Consider the following 16067-nt stretch of genomic DNA (forward strand, 5'->3'; position numbering starts at 1 on the left):
ATACCCTTCAGCATTTCATATAATACTGGTTTGGTGATGATGAACTCCTTTAGCTTTTTCTTATCTGTGAAGCTCTTTATCTGACCTTCAATTCTGAATGTCAGCTTGGCTGGGTAGAGTAATCTTGGTTGTAGTTTCTTGCTATTCATCACTTTTGACTATTTCTTGCCACTCACATCTGGTCTGCATAGTTTCTGTTGAGAAATCAGCTGACAGTCATATGGGTGCTCCCTTGTAGGTAATTAACTATTTTTCTCTTGTGGTTTTTAATATTTTCTCTTTGTCTTTTGCCTCGGCAATTTTAATTATGATGTGTCTTGGTGGATTCCTCTTATTTGGGGTTCTGTGCACTTCCTGGACTTGTAAGTCTATTTCTTTCACCAGGTGGGGGAAGTTTTAGGTCATTATTTCTTCAAATAGGTTTCCAGTATTTTGCGCTCTCTCTTCTTCTGGCACCCCCATAGTTCGGATGTTGGTATGCTTGAAGTTGTCCCAGAGGCTCCTTATACTATCTTCATATTTTTGGATTCTTTTTTCTTTTTCGGTTGGGTGTTTTTTGCTTCTTTGTATTTAAAATCTTTGACTTGATTCTTGGGATCCTCTAGTCTGCTGTTAGATCTCTGTATATTTTTTATTTCAGTCAGTGTATGCTTAATTTCTGATTGGTCCTTTTTCAGAAATTGAGGGTCTTACTAATTTTTCAGAGGTTTCTAGAAGATTTTTGAATAACCTTATAACAGTGGTTTTAAACTCTATATCCAGTAGTTTGCTTTTCTCCATTTCTTTCATTTGTGACCCTGTTTCTTTTTCTCCACATTTTCGCTGCTTCCCTGTGTTGATAGAGTGGCCTTGTGTGCTAGATGTCCTATAGGGCCAGTGGCTCAGCCTCCCCAATTACCTGAGGTGGACACTCTTGGTGCACCTGTTTGTGGGCTATATGGACAGTCTTATTGTAGTTAAACCTTGATTGCTGTTGGTATCACTGGGAGGAATTGACCCCTGGCCAACTGGCTGTGAGGACCAGCTGTGTCTACAGTGAGAGAACTACTATGCTGGAGACATTTATATGAGGCAAGACTTGCTTCAGAAGGGCTTTGACGCTCACTGAGTCTTCCCCCTGAGTGTGTCTCTTATGGATGTGAAGAGTTGTAATCTGGATGGTCTCTCTCTGACCACGAGGTACACTGGCTCTTGGACCTCCAAGGAAGTGAAAGTCAGCCACTGCCTGAGGCCACCCAGCAGGAGTTACAGAGAGATCTGCAGATTCCTCCTCTTCGTTTGGGGTTTGGAAGTGCTCAGATGAGGCACAGCTGTGAAGCAATGCAGGCTGCTGCTTCTGGGCCTTAGGACTTTTGGAAGCTTTGGAGCTCTCTGACCCAACTGCAGTTTGTTAGGTTTTAGGTTGCAAAAAGACAGGCCATTCATATGCAAAAGCTGCTGCACACAGCTTGGGTGGGGTTGTAAACTGGATGGGGTGGGGTCTTAGGGAATCACAGGGCAGAGCAAACAGCAATGGCTGCCAGTCAGTCCTGCCCTGGAGAGGTCCCAGGGTCTCTGTCCCGCAGCCCTGTGCAGGAGCAATGATTGCTGTGAGCACCTCTGAGAGACAAAGTCTCCCTCATGTTCTGGCCTGATGCCAGACAGTCCAGTTTCTCCTCATATGAGTCTGGGTCCCCAGAGTCTCGCCCAGAATTGGAGTTCAGGGCAATTGGGAGCTTGTATCTTCCTCCAGATAGAAAAAAAACAACAGCACACCCAGTTGCCAGCCCGTATCAAGCGTGCCTCCACACCACTGCACCTTTGTGCCTACTACCAGTCTCAATGTGCTTTTCTCTTTCCTTCTAGTTGTAGAACTACCACTCATCCAGCTTTCCCATGGTTCTGGATGGTATTTGTTTTGTCTTTCAGTTGTAGTTTTAATGTGGTTGTGAGAGGCAGCAAGTACAGGTGTTTACCTGTGCCGCCATCTTGGTTGTTTTCCCACAAAGCCTTTTTGACTGGGGAGGGAATGCCTACCCCACCAGGCAGGGGAGGCAGGTTCTCAAGTCCCGGAGGCTCAGGAGAAGCCACAGTAGGTTCAAATTCCAGAAGGAGGTGGAGACAGAGGAAGCACTTAATATATGCTAGCATTTATTGTTAGTATTTAAAAAATATATATATTTTATTGATTTTTTTTTTACAGAGAGGGAGAGAGAGATAGAGAGTTAGAAACATCGATGAGAGAGAATCATCAATCAGCCGCCTCCTGCACACCCCCCACTGGGGATGTGCACATGCCCTTGACTGGAATTGAACCCGGGACCCTTCAGTCCGCAGGCAGACGCTCTATCCACTGAGCCAAACCGATTTTGGCTATTGTTAGTATTACTAGTGTTATTTACTTTACCCAGAGCTGAGTGAATGTTGAGAGGAGAAACCTGGGTGGATGGACAGACTCAGCTTTCTAGGCATATCTATAGATCTCAGTTAAAGGGACAAATGGAGAAAGCTGCTTCCACACTGTTAGAGTGAAATGTCACTCTTCACCACCCAAAGAGTATGGTTTAAATAGGAAACACATCACTGCACCGCCCTCCCAAGAATCTTTGTTTTTTTAGACAGCAGTTTAATTCTGGCTGTCAGAGTATGCTATCATTTGAGGATCTTTAGAAGAAACAGAAATGAATTAAGAAAAAACCCCAACCCCAGCCAGTGTGGGTCAGTGGTTGAATGTCAACCTAGGAACCAGGAGGTCACAGTTCGATTCCAAGTCAGGGCACATGCCCAAGGTTGCAGGCTCCATCCCCAGTGTGGAGCATGCAGGAGGCAGCTGACCAATGATTTTCTCTCATCGTTGATGTTTCTCCCTCTCTCTCCCTCTTCCTTTCTCTTTGAAGTCAATAAAATATATTTTTAAAAACAAAATAAAAGCAGAGAGGTCCATGTCATTCCAACTTTGAACACTTACGCCTTTTGGACAGTGTCTGCCTTAGGCCTCTGGATGTTTTCAGCACTGAGAGGGTCCAGGGTCACTTTCCTTGGCTCTGGGTCTATGAAAACAGAGAGCACCCTTCATCAGCAAAGGACAACGGTCAGTGATCCCAAACATGGAAAAATGTCTACCTGGTAAGTAGTCGACAGCATGCAAATTAGAACAGTGAGAGAAGTTATACCTAGGACATTAGCAAATACCGCAGATGACATTAACATTAGTAAAACCCTTTGGGAAAGTATGTATTAAGAACCAGAGAAATGGCCAAAACTGGTCTGGCTCTGGATAGAGCGTCAGCCTGCGGACTGAAGGGTCCCGGGTTCGATTTTGATCAAGGGCATGTACCTTGGTTGCAAATACTCCCCAGTAGGGGGCGTGCAAGAGGCAGCTGATAGATGACTCTCTCATCAATGTTTCTAACTCTCTGTCTCTCTCCCTCTTTGTAAAAAATCAATAAAATATATATTAAAAAAAAAAAAAGAACCAGAGAAACGGCTGGTCTTTGATTAGGAACTTCACTCCTGGGTATTTATCATAAGGAAATAATTCAAAGGAAGAAATAGTCTTTTGTGCCAACTTATTTATTACAAATTTATTATTAATAGTAAAAAATTAAAAACAGCTCAACAATGGGAAATTAGGGAAGTAACTTATGATGTATTAATTTGACATTTAAAATTATGGTTGCAAAATAAATGAGCAGTATGGAAGTTATGATACAATGACAAAAAATATAAACTATAGTATGTTAGAATTCTGTAAAATATGTATGTAGATGAATAAAGTGTGGAGGAGAAAGTAGAAAAAATAGATGGAAAGGTTTATGTGTACTTATATTTTTCTTAAAATCCTATGAGGTGATAATATTGATAAGAAAATTGATTAAAAACCCCCACAAATGGTGTTGCAGGGGGAAGGCTCATGCAGGTCACACAACTGGTACTCTTTGCTGGGGATGCCAGACCATACTGTGTAGATCTTTTATTTATTTATTATTAATTTAAAAATATATATTTTATTGATGTTTTACAGAGAGGGAGAGAGAGTTAGAAACATTGATGAGAGAGAAACATCAATCAGCTGCCTCCTGCACACCCCCTACTGGGGATGTGCCTGTAACCAAGGTACATGTCCTTGACTGGAATCGAACCTGGGACCCTTGAGTCCTTAGGCCGATGCTCTATCCACTGCTTAGAGCTGTGTAACTTTTAAAATGAGAAGAATGTCTAGACTAAGACTTCATATTGGACTATTGGCTAGATTTTATTTTAGTTACTGTAAACAATTTTTAAATGACAAAAGATATATTGTATTGCAAAAAATTAGGAAAACACGAAAAAGCATAAAGAAGACCCCCCTCCCCCCAACACGCATCATTATTAGAATGACTAAAATGAAAAAGACTGACTACACAGAGTTGACAAGGACATGGAGGAACTGGAATTCTCATACACTGCTGGTTAGAATGTAAAATGGTACAATCACTTCAGAAAATAGTTTGACAGTTTCTTAAGAAATTAAATATTATATATATATATATCATGTCATCTACCCATGATACTTCCAGGTATTTTATCCAACAGAAATGAAAGCCTATGTTCATACAAACACTTGTACACAAATGTACACAGTAATAGTTCATTTGTAATAATTGAAAACTTGAAACAGCCCCTATGTCCATCAACAGAGGAATGATGAACAAACTGGTGTGTACATACAATGCAATACTCTTTCTTTAGCATGGCCGGCTCAGAAAAAGCTGTGTCATTGGGCATCCACTGCCCCCCACAGCTATTTGGAGCAGGGCATGACAGGACCAGCAGAGGGCGCATTTGTATTGACCAAGAGCTAACCATTTTGATTAGAATTTGAAACCCTGTCCGTTTTGGGATGGGAACCACAACAAGGGTGATTTTTTTTCTCTCTCTAGTAAAATAACCTGATATTTAGGAAGTTCTGAAATAAACCAAGGCAGTATTTGGAATTATTTTTACAACTTTTCACTGTTTAAAAAAAAAAATCTGTAAAATATTTTAAGAATGCAGAGTATAGAAAAAATATACCGCATCATGATTACCCATGAACTCAGCGCCTGACCTTGTGAAATCTTAACATTTTGCCATATTTGATTCACATTTCCTCCAAATAAATAAATAAATAAGTAGTCCAAGACTTCATGCTATCACATACGAGGTCACTTCCCTCACTCTCTCCCCCAGAGATAACCATTCTCTTAAACATGGTACTTACCAGTTGACAGGGTTCAAAACATGCTATTCCAAAATATGTCCCCTTGGCGTATTGAATATTTTAAGCTGAAGGACCCCGAGAAACAGCGGGTACAGAAGGGACTCTCATGTCCCTATTTCCCCTGAAGCAGGTCAGGTGAGGGGCCTCCCTTTGGGAAAGGAGCATCCTGATTCCTGGAGACAGCCCTCTCTCCCCCCACGGTTTTATGCTTCCCCAACCTCCTATCCCCCGCCACCGCCACCCCAATTCTCTATACTCTTCTGTCTGTCTCTAAGCAATATCATTTAGCTTTAAAGTAAATTTTAATGTTTTTGCTGAGCAAACTCTTCCAGTTTGCTTTTCTTCCACATCATATTGGCATTTTTGACCCCTCCTTATGACTTTTGGGATCAACTTACCATGTTCCACCAAAAACCCTGTTGGGGCATTTTAAAAATTGGAATTGCGTCCCACCAATTTGAGTGGCTCAGCGGTTGAGCATTGACCTATCAACCAGGAGGCTACGGTTCGGTTCCCGGTCAGGGCACATGCTCAGATTGCAGGCTCAGTCCCCAGTGTAGGGTGTGCAGGAGGCAGCTGACAATGATTCTCTCTCATCATGGTTCTCCCTCTCCCTTCCTCTCCAAAATCAATAAAAATATTAAAAAATGGGAATTACATTGAATTTATGGATTAATTTAGGGAGAATTATCATCTTTATGATAGTGATCTTCCTATCTATTATATACAGCATTATATAGAAAATTGTATGTATCACCAAAACCGGTTTGGCTCAATGGATAGAGCATCGGTCTGCGAACTGGAAGGTCCCAGGTTCAATTCCAGTCAAGGGCATGTACCTTGGTTGCGGGCACATCCCTAGTAAGGGGTGTGCAAGAGGCAGCTGATCGATGATTCTCTCTCATTGATGTTTCTAGCTTTCTATCCCTCTCTCTTCCTCTCTGTGAAAAAATCAATAAAATATATTTAAAAAAAAGAAAATTGTATGTTTTTAGGTCTATTTTTATTTAATTTAGTACAATTTTATAATTCATGAAACTGACATGCCCTTTTTTAGATTTAGTGCTAGGATATATATATATATATATATATATATATATATATATATATAATTATATTTTAAAATTACATTTTCTCTGCCTTCCTACATAAACTATACCACTGGATAACTAAACAGTAGAAGAGAGAAGTTTCTTTTTGTAAGAGTTTCCCAAATAATAAGTGAAGAAAGAATGACAGAATTTCACAATCACTATTTTGCAACCTCTCATGGATGAAGAGACAAACAAATATATATATATATTCAAGTATATATATATATTGTATATATATATTTAAAAAATATATTTTATTGATTTTTTTACAGAGAGAAAAGGAGAGGGATAGAAAGCTAGAAACATCAATGAGAGAGAAACATCGACCAGCCGCCTCCTGCACATCCCCCACCAGGGATGTGCCCACAACCAACATGCATGCTCTTGACCGGAATCAAACCTGGGACCTTTCAGTCTGCAGACTGACGCTCTATCCACTGAGCCAAACCGGTTTCAGCTAATTGTTTGTCTTTTAATAGCTTCTCTCTGTAGAGCCTCTCGGATTTTCCATGTAAGTGATACTATTGGGAATGATGACAGTGATACTTCCTTCTTTTCATCCCTTTCCCTATTGTGCTGGTTCAGTGTTGAAATAGAAACAATGAGCAAGGGCTTCCTTATCCTACTCCCGTTTCTAAAGAGAATACATCTCAAGTTCTACCATTGAAGTGTGATGTTTACTGCGAGTTTTGGTAAGTAATTAAAAATATATATTTTTTAATTGATTTCAGAGAGGAAGGGAGAGAGATAAAAACATCAATGATGAGAATCATTGATCTGCCGCCTCCTGCACGCCCCCTACTGGGAATCAAGCCTGCAACCTGAAAATGTGCCCCGACCAGGAATCAACCTTGACCTCTTGGTTCATGCATTGTCGCTCAACCACTGAGCTATACCAGCGAGGTGGTAGATACTCTGTCAAAATCAGGATCTTCTAGTCTTAGTAAGATAATAGGTCCGTTTATAAATTTATTTTTCCTTTTGCATCTATTGAGGTGATCCTAAAGTTTTTCTCCTTTCACCTTTTTTTTTTTTTTTGAATATATTTTTCTTGATTTCAGATAGGAAGGAAGAGAGAGAGAGAAACATCAGTGATGAGAGAGAATCATTGACTGGAAGCCTCCTGCATGCCCCCTACTGGAGACTGAGCCTGCAATCTGGGCATGTGCCCTTGACCAGAACTGAACCTGGGGCCCTTCAGTCCGCAGGCAGACACTCTGTCTGCTGAGCCAAATCAGCTAAGGCCAGAAACATTCTTAAGGAGGCATCACTTCCTGCTCTGGAGGAGAACTTTCTAGAAGGAAAAATGAAGCAGGAAGGAGCGGGTAGGTCATCTGGGTTGCTGAGAGGTAGCAGGCTCTTCGAACCCAGTACCAGGGCTCAGATAGCAGAGCCTGGCGGTGTCCAGTGACTGCGCAGGCCTCGCCAGAGCAATCCAGGGATTGGGGAGCCCCGACCAGCATCATGAGGCGACACTGGGTGGTCTCACCTTCCAGGCTGCAGATTCGAGGGGCAGGGGCATGGCCTCTGAGCACACACTTCTGGTCTCCACAGCTTGGAGAGAAACCTTTGCAACACTGGCTACCTTCACTGCTTTGCACCGGTGGGGAGGTCAGTACACTGTGTCTTCTGGAGCGGTGTACTCCTGGGGGCAGAAACTGCCCCTGAGCTAAGGCCGTGAAAACGAAACCACATTGAACTCAACACCCACAAGCTCTGAGTAGAGACTTGGATTGCCTTGGTTTTAATAATTAGCTGCAATTTGCATAATTGTCTTGACCTCTAGACCTCAACTTCATTTATCTGCAATATAAAATGATTTCTAGAGATTTTAAACAATCTCCCAGATTCTTGCTGGCTTAAACAACTGCTGCCATAACTTTGTGACGTTTCTGACTTTGTACCTGTTTCCTAATCAGAAACACACGGATGTAGTTACAGCTCTTTTAAAAAGCCCACGGCTGGAAGTCATAGGAGCCTGGGTTCAGACCTCACCCCCTCCGTTTAGGGACTGTTGCCTTGGGCAGGTTGCCTAACCTCTCTGAGCCTCATTTTCCTTATCTGTGAAACAGGGATAATGTTCTTTATCGCATAAGGTTACCGAGAGGCTAAAATCAGATAAACTAGTACCTATCAGATAAACTAGTGCTAACCTTTCGCAGGATGCTGAGGCTGGTAAGGCTGCTTTCCCAGATTGGGCCTGCTATCCACACCTGGATTTAAGCAAAAAAGGACGTACACAGCCAAAACTGCTTTGGCTCAGTGGATAGAGCTTCAGCCTGTGGACTGAAGGGTCCCGGGTTCGATTCTGGTCAGGGGCATGACCTAGGTTGCAGGCACAACCCCAGTTGGGGGGCGTGCAGGAGGCAGCTGGTTGATGTTTCTCTCTCATCGATGTTTCTGGCTTTCTATCCCTCTCCCTTCCTCTCTGTGAAAAATAAATAAATAAATAAATAATATATATATATATATATATATATATATATATATATATATATATATAAATTTATATTTTTATTTTTTTTTTATTTTTTAAAGGACTTAACACAGAGGACTCAATCAGTCCCCCAGAGCAATCCCCATCCCACTGAGACTGATTTGGAAAGCAAAGAAATCATCATGGTCCTGGCCGGTTTGGCTCAGTGGAGAGAGCATTGGCCTTCGGACTGAAGAGTCCCAGGTTTGATTCTGGTCAAGGGCACATGCCTGGGTTTTGGGCTCAGTCCCCACTATGGGGTGTACATGAGGCAATTGATCAGTGAGTCTCTCTCATCATTGATGTTTCTATCTCTCTCTCCCCTCTCCCTTCCTCTCTAAAATCAATACAAATTATATATATATATTTTAAAAAAATAATCATGTTACTAACTTAGAGCAAGTCCCTCCTGACAAAGTGCAATCCATGGCTACTAAAATTGAAGTTTTAAAGAAATAGATGGATAGCTAATCTTCCGTGAGTCCTTACTCTGATTCAGGCATTCTTATAAGCACGTGACGCGTTCACTCCTTTATGTCACAACCACCCCATGAGATAAGTACTGTCAGTGTCCCCATTTTACAGAGGGTGGGGGGAAAGCCCAGATAAGTTCAGTAACTTACTCAAGCCCACAGAGTTGGTAAGTGGTGGAGCTGGGGTTTGAACCCAGGGAACCAGGCTCCATAATCCGTGCTAGTGATCACCGCTAATACTGCCTAAACAGTACCCTCTAACCCTTCCACACCCACGACTTTTAAAAGATTGGAAGTTCTTTTGAAGCATTAGTATTTATCACTCCTGAGAGGCAAACGCCTTCCTTTGTGTCCTGCTGTGACACTTCGCTGCGTTGGCTTTATGTGGTCAGCCAGCCTGCCCCGCGGTCAAGAGGCAGGCAATGAGTGTGACTGACTTGGTTGTTGCTCAGATTTGGCCATGTTCTGAGCTGTTTGACCCCGGCTGCCCTTGGCGGGGACCTGAGAGCCTGTCAGCGTTCACATTCCGCACGTGGACGGAAGGCCTGAGGCCTGGAGCGAGTTTCCCCGTCTGCCGTCGCTCAGCTGTGAAAATGGAGGCGGCAGGATGCTTGTGTTAGCAGAAACCTCGCTTCAAAGCTCGACCAAACCCAGGGATGGGGCTACCATAATATCGTATCGTCTCACATCCAGAGCAGTGGAACCTTGTGAAACGAGCATGAAAATTATTTTTGTCTAGAATGGCAAGTGCCCTGACCAGTTTGGCTCAGTGAATGGAGCACCAGCCTGTGGACGGAGGGGCCCCAGGTTCGATTCCGGTTAGGGGCATGCGCCTTGGTTGGGGGAAAATCCCCGGTGGGATGTGTGTAGGAGGCAGCTGATTGATGTGTGTCTCTCATCGATGTTTCTGGCTCTCTCTCCCTCTCCCGTCCTCTGTAAAAAAATCAATAAAATATGTTTAAAAAAATAGAATGGCAAGTGAAAGTAATAGCAAAAGATGTAAACAGAAGGGAGACCAGGTTTAGGGTGAAGCCCCAGACCCATGTCGGCACATTCATCTCCAGGGAGCTCCTCTGGTCTCTCCCCCCCACGGGGTCCACATGCCCCAGGGAGAGCCGTGGTGTCGTGTCAGATTGGCAGCCACTGTGGTCTCCCACTCCAGAGGAAGACCCACTAACTTCGCTGACTCCTCAGGCAGCCTTGTGGTTCCAGCCTCAGCAGCGGGCATGAGGCAGAGGCGGAGGTGGAGGTGGAGGCAGCCCTACTCCAGAGCCCATGCTCTGCACTCAGCTGCCGGGAGCGCTGCTGCAGCCTAAGCAGAGCAGCTGATGTGAATTAGGAAAGAAACCCCAGGATGAGGGCATGTGGGCAAAGGAGCCCTTCTTAGCGGGCACACTCAGGCCTGCGTGCATAGCTCAGTGGGCAGCGCAGGATTTCAGCTCACGCTTGCTCCCTCTGCTAGACGCCTTTATGCTGCAAACTACAAGCAGAACCCAGGGGGCCCGCCCAGCTTTTACTCCTTGAGTCTCTCACGCGTGCTTTCGCTCCTGTAAGAAGCAGGAGAGAGAGCAGCTCTGCTCCCTGAGCCTAGGCCACGCGGCGCCCCCAGCAGCACGCACGGGTCCCCACAGGGAAGAGCTTAGTGTCTCGCTCAGGGCCTGGGGGTGTGAACTATGCCAAAAGCCCAGTTCCGGGCCCAATATTTCCTAGAATCATCATCACGATGAAATGGAGCTTCGTTTTGGGAGGAGCCCACCTCAAGCAGCTCTGGGTCTCTCAAGGTGCCGTTCCCCATCTGATGATGGGATGTCATCCCTCCAGGCCGGGAACTGCACCTCCCTCACCTGCATGTCCAGCCCCCGTGAAAGCAGGAAGCACAGAGGAGGAGGTGCCTGCGGGGCCTTTTTGTAATGTCCCCCCCCCCCCTGCCCCCAAGTCTCCACTCCCTTCCATGCATCTGCAGCCACTGGCAGGAAAGAAATGGTTCGGTAAGTAAAAGCATGCTATTGCCCATTGGTTGGCTTGTGATGCATTAAGAACCCTTCAGAGTCAGACTGAACACTTTGGTCTGCATTCTGACTCCAGCCCATGACCTGGGAGGAGATGGAAGGGCCATTCCCCATCAGGTCTGTGAGCAGGGCCCACCTCCTCCGGCAGTCACTGTGGTAAGATCCTCGAGCCCAGCCCCGCCCTGTCTCTACCTTGGGTGTCCGGATGGTCTCCTCTGAGGGGTCCTCCTGCTTCTTCACGACAGTCCCGTTCGCCTTCACTTTCCTATTCGGTTAACACACAACAAGAGCACAGAAGACCAAGTAAGCGCCAATACTCCAGCAGTCCACGCCTTTTGGTAAAAAGGAAGCCAGTGTTCTTAGCTGTTTCTTCTCTTTGTGTGTCATCTTATTTTAACTGCAGTGTCCAGGAAGTCTGCCAGCAGTGTGAACGGCCCTGAAAAGCCACGGCGGTGAGCAAGTTAGGTTCGTTTTCCTCTTCTGGGAGGCTCATCCCCTTCACCTGGGCAGGGCTCGATGCCTGGCATTCACAGGTGTAAACGGGGTGGGGTGGGGGGGCGTGTGAGGTGGGGTGGGGTGAGGGGTGGCAGGAAGAAGAATGTCATAGGCTAAGGCAGTGGTCGGCAAACTCATTCGTCCACAGAGCCAAATATCAACAGTACAACGAGTGGAATTTCTTTTGAGAGACACATTTTTTAAACTTAAACTTCTTCTAACGCCACTTCTTCAAAATAGGCTCGCCCAGGCCGTGGTATTTTGTGGAAGAGCCACACTCAAGGGGCCAAAGAGCAGCATGTGGCTCGCGAGGCGCAGTTTGCCGACCACGGTCATAGGCTAAGGCCAGCTGGTGGAAGGCAGCGGAGAGCCTCCTAGGACGTGAGGGAGGACCCGTGTGATGAGCGCAGAGACTGAGAGCCTGGGAAGGGTGGGGAGGAGTCACCTCCCAGGCCCTGAGGGTAGGGTAAGGACTTTGCTTTTTATCTTGGGAACAAATGGAAGGCACTGAGGGCTTAAAGTCAGGGAGGGAGCAAAAGGGTGAGGTTGGCCTTTTGTGGAGTGCCCAGGATTAGCATGGGTTGGGTTCCTTATCACATCTAATTCCCTCTTCCTTCTGTCTCGGAGCCGCACAAACTGCTTGCGGTCCCACCGTCCAGACCTGCATGACTGGGGCTCCCAGTCCTGGTTGCATATTAGAACTCCTCACGGAGCTTTAAAAAAGACGATTCCCAGGACCTAACCTCAGACATTAAAATCAGGCCTCCTGCGGCTCAGGCTTTTTGAAGGCTTCTTGGCTGATTCTAATATGCAGCCAGGGTTGAGAATCGGGGATCTTCTCTGAAGTGTTGGAAGGGCGGCTCTTTAGTGGCCGAAGAGATGTGGCCAGTAGAGCCAGTGACCCCAGGGCAGCTCCGAGTGTCTGAGGAACCAGCCCTTGGCCTCCGTCCCCTGGTTCTCTGATTAGCCCACAGCTCCACTTCAGCGGCAGGGAAGGAAGGAATCTGGTGTGGAGGGCCCTGGAAGTCTCTCCTGGAAGCCCCTTTAGGGACAATCGGTTTTTCAGTTTGTTACCAAAGCCCACGCTGTGTTGGGAAGAGACAATTCAGTTTTTGCTAATTTGTTTGACATTCTCCCCTCACCTGAGGGCTTTTTATCCATCATGTTTCTCACTTGGTAACTTAGTGTTTGTAGCTATGAGATAGTCAAACATAGAAAAGCTGGATCAGCTGTGAAGCCGGTTTGGCTCAGTGGTAGAGCGTCGGTCTGCGGACTGAAAGGTCCCAGGTTCAATTCCGGTCAAGGGCATGTACATTGGTTGCGGGCACATCCCCAGTAGGGGGTGTGCAAGAGGCAGCTGGTCGATGTTTCTCTCTCATCCATGTTTCTAGCTCTCTATCTCTCTCCCTTCCTCTCTGTAAAAAATCAATAAAATATATAAACAAAAGAAAAGCTGGATCAGTTAAGTAATTTTCTTTCTTTTGCACTTCTATTCAAGGAGACAAAGCAGATTTGGCCTAATGCAGTAAAAAATTCACGCCTGGATACATGGAAAAGTTTAAAAAAAAATATTGCAGGAACAACCTGCCTCAGTCATACTACAATGCTGAGGTAGAAGACTAGAAAGAAGCTAAATTAAAAAAAAAAAATCTTGTTTATACTAGTAAATCCTTTTAATCTAACAGGAAATTGGGTTAAAAAGGAGAAATAAGCATCCCCCTTTGGAAGAATTTTGAAGCCAAGGGGATAAACCTTGAATCTTAACAATAGGCTACAAGCCTTCTGTGGCAAGAAAGAGTCTCCTCATTTCACAGATGGGAAGGTGGAGGAGAGAGTCAGGGATTTGGAAATGATACTTTGGTGAGTCCCTGTTATAGTCAAGAAGAAATAGCCTTGCCCAGCTGGTGTGCCTCAGTAGGTGGAGTGTTGTCTCATGCACTAAAAGGTCGCCAGTTTGCTTCTTGGCCAGGAAATTCAAATCCCACCTCTGCTCCTTCTGGCCAAGTCATTTGCTGCTCTTCATCTGCTCACCCAGCTCAGGAACATCCACTCAGGATGTGTTGTGTGCCAGGCACTGTGCTAGGCACCGGGGTACCAAACTGAAAGACCGATCTGTAGGAAGCTCACTGCCTTAGGGATCTCAGCCACTGCACTGCAGGGTACAACGTTGTGACAGATCATGGCAGATTTCTGCAGCACCTCAGAGGCGAGGCTAAATTGGGCCGGGGAAGGCTTGTCACCAGTGGAGCAGGCGCTCAGTCCTGCCGAGAAGGGCAGGCAGGGCAGTTCCTGCGGAGGAGCTGCGGCTGCTGTGGGGGTGGTTTGATGTGTCTGCAGGGCATGGACAGTGGGGCTCAGACACGAGCCAGATATTAGGTGGCGCAGTTTAGAGTTTTAAAAAGAAACCCTGCATTTGTTATATTTTTCTATTTATAAAAGAAATACACCTTTGATGCTAGGATTTAATGGGAAGGCAAACGGGGACGTGGTGAGGAATCTCAAGCAAAGCAGGGCTATGACTAAGCTGAATTTAAAAGGCGCACTGGCAGCAGCGTGGTATCGCAGGGCTGGGGAGGGGGCAGGCTGGGTAGGATGGAAACACAAACTGCCGCACTGAACCCAGAAAGACAGCTGGGGTGCGGATCTGGGAGTCGGCGGTCTGGGCTGACGGCCTGACTCCCACCTGCACTTCTTGCCTCACAGAACACGCACGTTATTTAACCTCTGAGCCTTAGTTTCTTCACACGACAGGGGTGGGCCAGGTGACCGTGAGTCTGTCCTTGGAGAAACACCTGCTGCCTACCCTAAGGCATACCACCTCATCTAAGCATGGTACTTCGAGGCCCATAGCAGGCTTTCGTAAGGAACTGTGGGAAGGATGGAGAAGCATGGGGTGCAGGAGTCAGACATGGGGTTCTGGCAGACTGGGAGCCAGCTCTGTGGCCTGTTGTTGAACTCAGCCTTTCCATCTGTGAAATGGGAGTGGTGATAAGTATTGTACAGATTTCTTAAAAGGCTTAAGCAAGAAAATACATCAGGAAATTCTGTGTAACACCATGTAGCAATGCATCTAAAAGACTAATTTCAATACCTTCTTAATGATGGGAGAAAATCAGTATCTCATTTGAAAATTTCAATTTCAAGATAGTACAACGTTTTATGGGTATTAAAAAGAACCCATGCTTTTTCTTTAAAAAAGGAAACTGGTTTATGAACAATTAGAAGGCATCTTGTGAATAAGATGAAAATATATTTCAGCTAGTGTGGCTCAGTGATTGAGCATCAACCTATGAACCAGGAGGTCATGGTTCGATTCCCAGTCAGGGTGTGCTGGAGGCAGCTGATCAATGGTCTCTCTCATCATTGACGTTTCTGTCTCTCTCCTTCTCCCTTCCTCTCTGAAATCAAAACAAATATATTTTTAGAAGGTTAAAATATGTTAAATCCCACCTCCTCTCCCAGGTTCTGACACCAGAACAAAGGAATACAATTAAATTCCTATACAATTCACATGTTAAAGCCCATTGCATTTGGAGACAGCGTTGTTAAAGTGGTAAAATGAGATCATCAGAGTGGGCCCCAACTCACCATGAGGTAAGGACACTGACAACCCCAAAGGGAAGGTACATCGAGAAGAAGGCTGTCTACAAGCCAATGAGAGGCCTCAGAATAAATCAGACCTGCTAACACCTTGATCTTGGACTTCCAGCCTCCAGAATTGTGAGAAAATAAATTTCTGTTGTTTAAGCTACTCAGTCTATGGCACCTTGTTATATAGACTACTATATAACTAATATAATAAATACTAAATCAAGGCAATTATTTCGAATGCTTGTAGCAGATATCTTTTGTTGCCAGAATCATCCTCTCTTATTCATATTTTAAAGATCCAGTTTTCCTTTGTGAGACACTTCTCTCCTCCCCACCGCTCGTCCCTGTGGTTCTAGGCTGGGCCAATCAATGTATTCCATTCACCTGGCATGTTGATTCATTTGGGCATGGACATGTGGCCCAAGTCGGGTTAATGAGACTCATTTCTAGAATGATCTAGAAAAGAGAAGCAGGTGGCCACCTTGCCACTGCAGGGAAGAGCCTATCTAAAGAAACGGGGAAGCAGAGCCTAGCCATACAGAGAAGATATTTGGGGCAAATACAGGATTCTGAATCAAAGCCCCACCTTGCAGAGTTGAGATGGGAGTTGACCAGAGAAGATGCAACATGAGAACCCTGGATCAGCTGAGGCAAGACTCTGCAAAGTCTCTGACCGTCTATAGCACTGGCTAAAAGCCACAACATGTG

At 45.2% G+C, this 16067-nt stretch overlaps 1 protein-coding gene across 1 annotated transcript in view; it reads right to left on the reverse strand.

The window, feature by feature from the left end:
• The window catches only part of KIAA2012 (KIAA2012 ortholog), an 88995-nt gene that overhangs the window by 12526 nt on the left and 60402 nt on the right, over nt 1–16067 (reverse strand). The window contains exons 11-12 of the mRNA XM_045575472.1: nt 11466–11538; nt 2948–3029 (exon numbers count right to left, since the gene is read on the reverse strand). Coding sequence (XP_045431428.1) covers nt 2948–3029; nt 11466–11538 — 155 coding nt within the window. The remainder of the gene's footprint in view (nt 1–2947; nt 3030–11465; nt 11539–16067) is intronic.

This window comes from Pipistrellus kuhlii, unplaced genomic scaffold, assembly GCF_014108245.1.
Source record: "Pipistrellus kuhlii isolate mPipKuh1 unplaced genomic scaffold, mPipKuh1.p scaffold_m20_p_7, whole genome shotgun sequence".
Lineage (NCBI taxonomy): Eukaryota > Metazoa > Chordata > Mammalia > Chiroptera > Vespertilionidae > Pipistrellus > Pipistrellus kuhlii.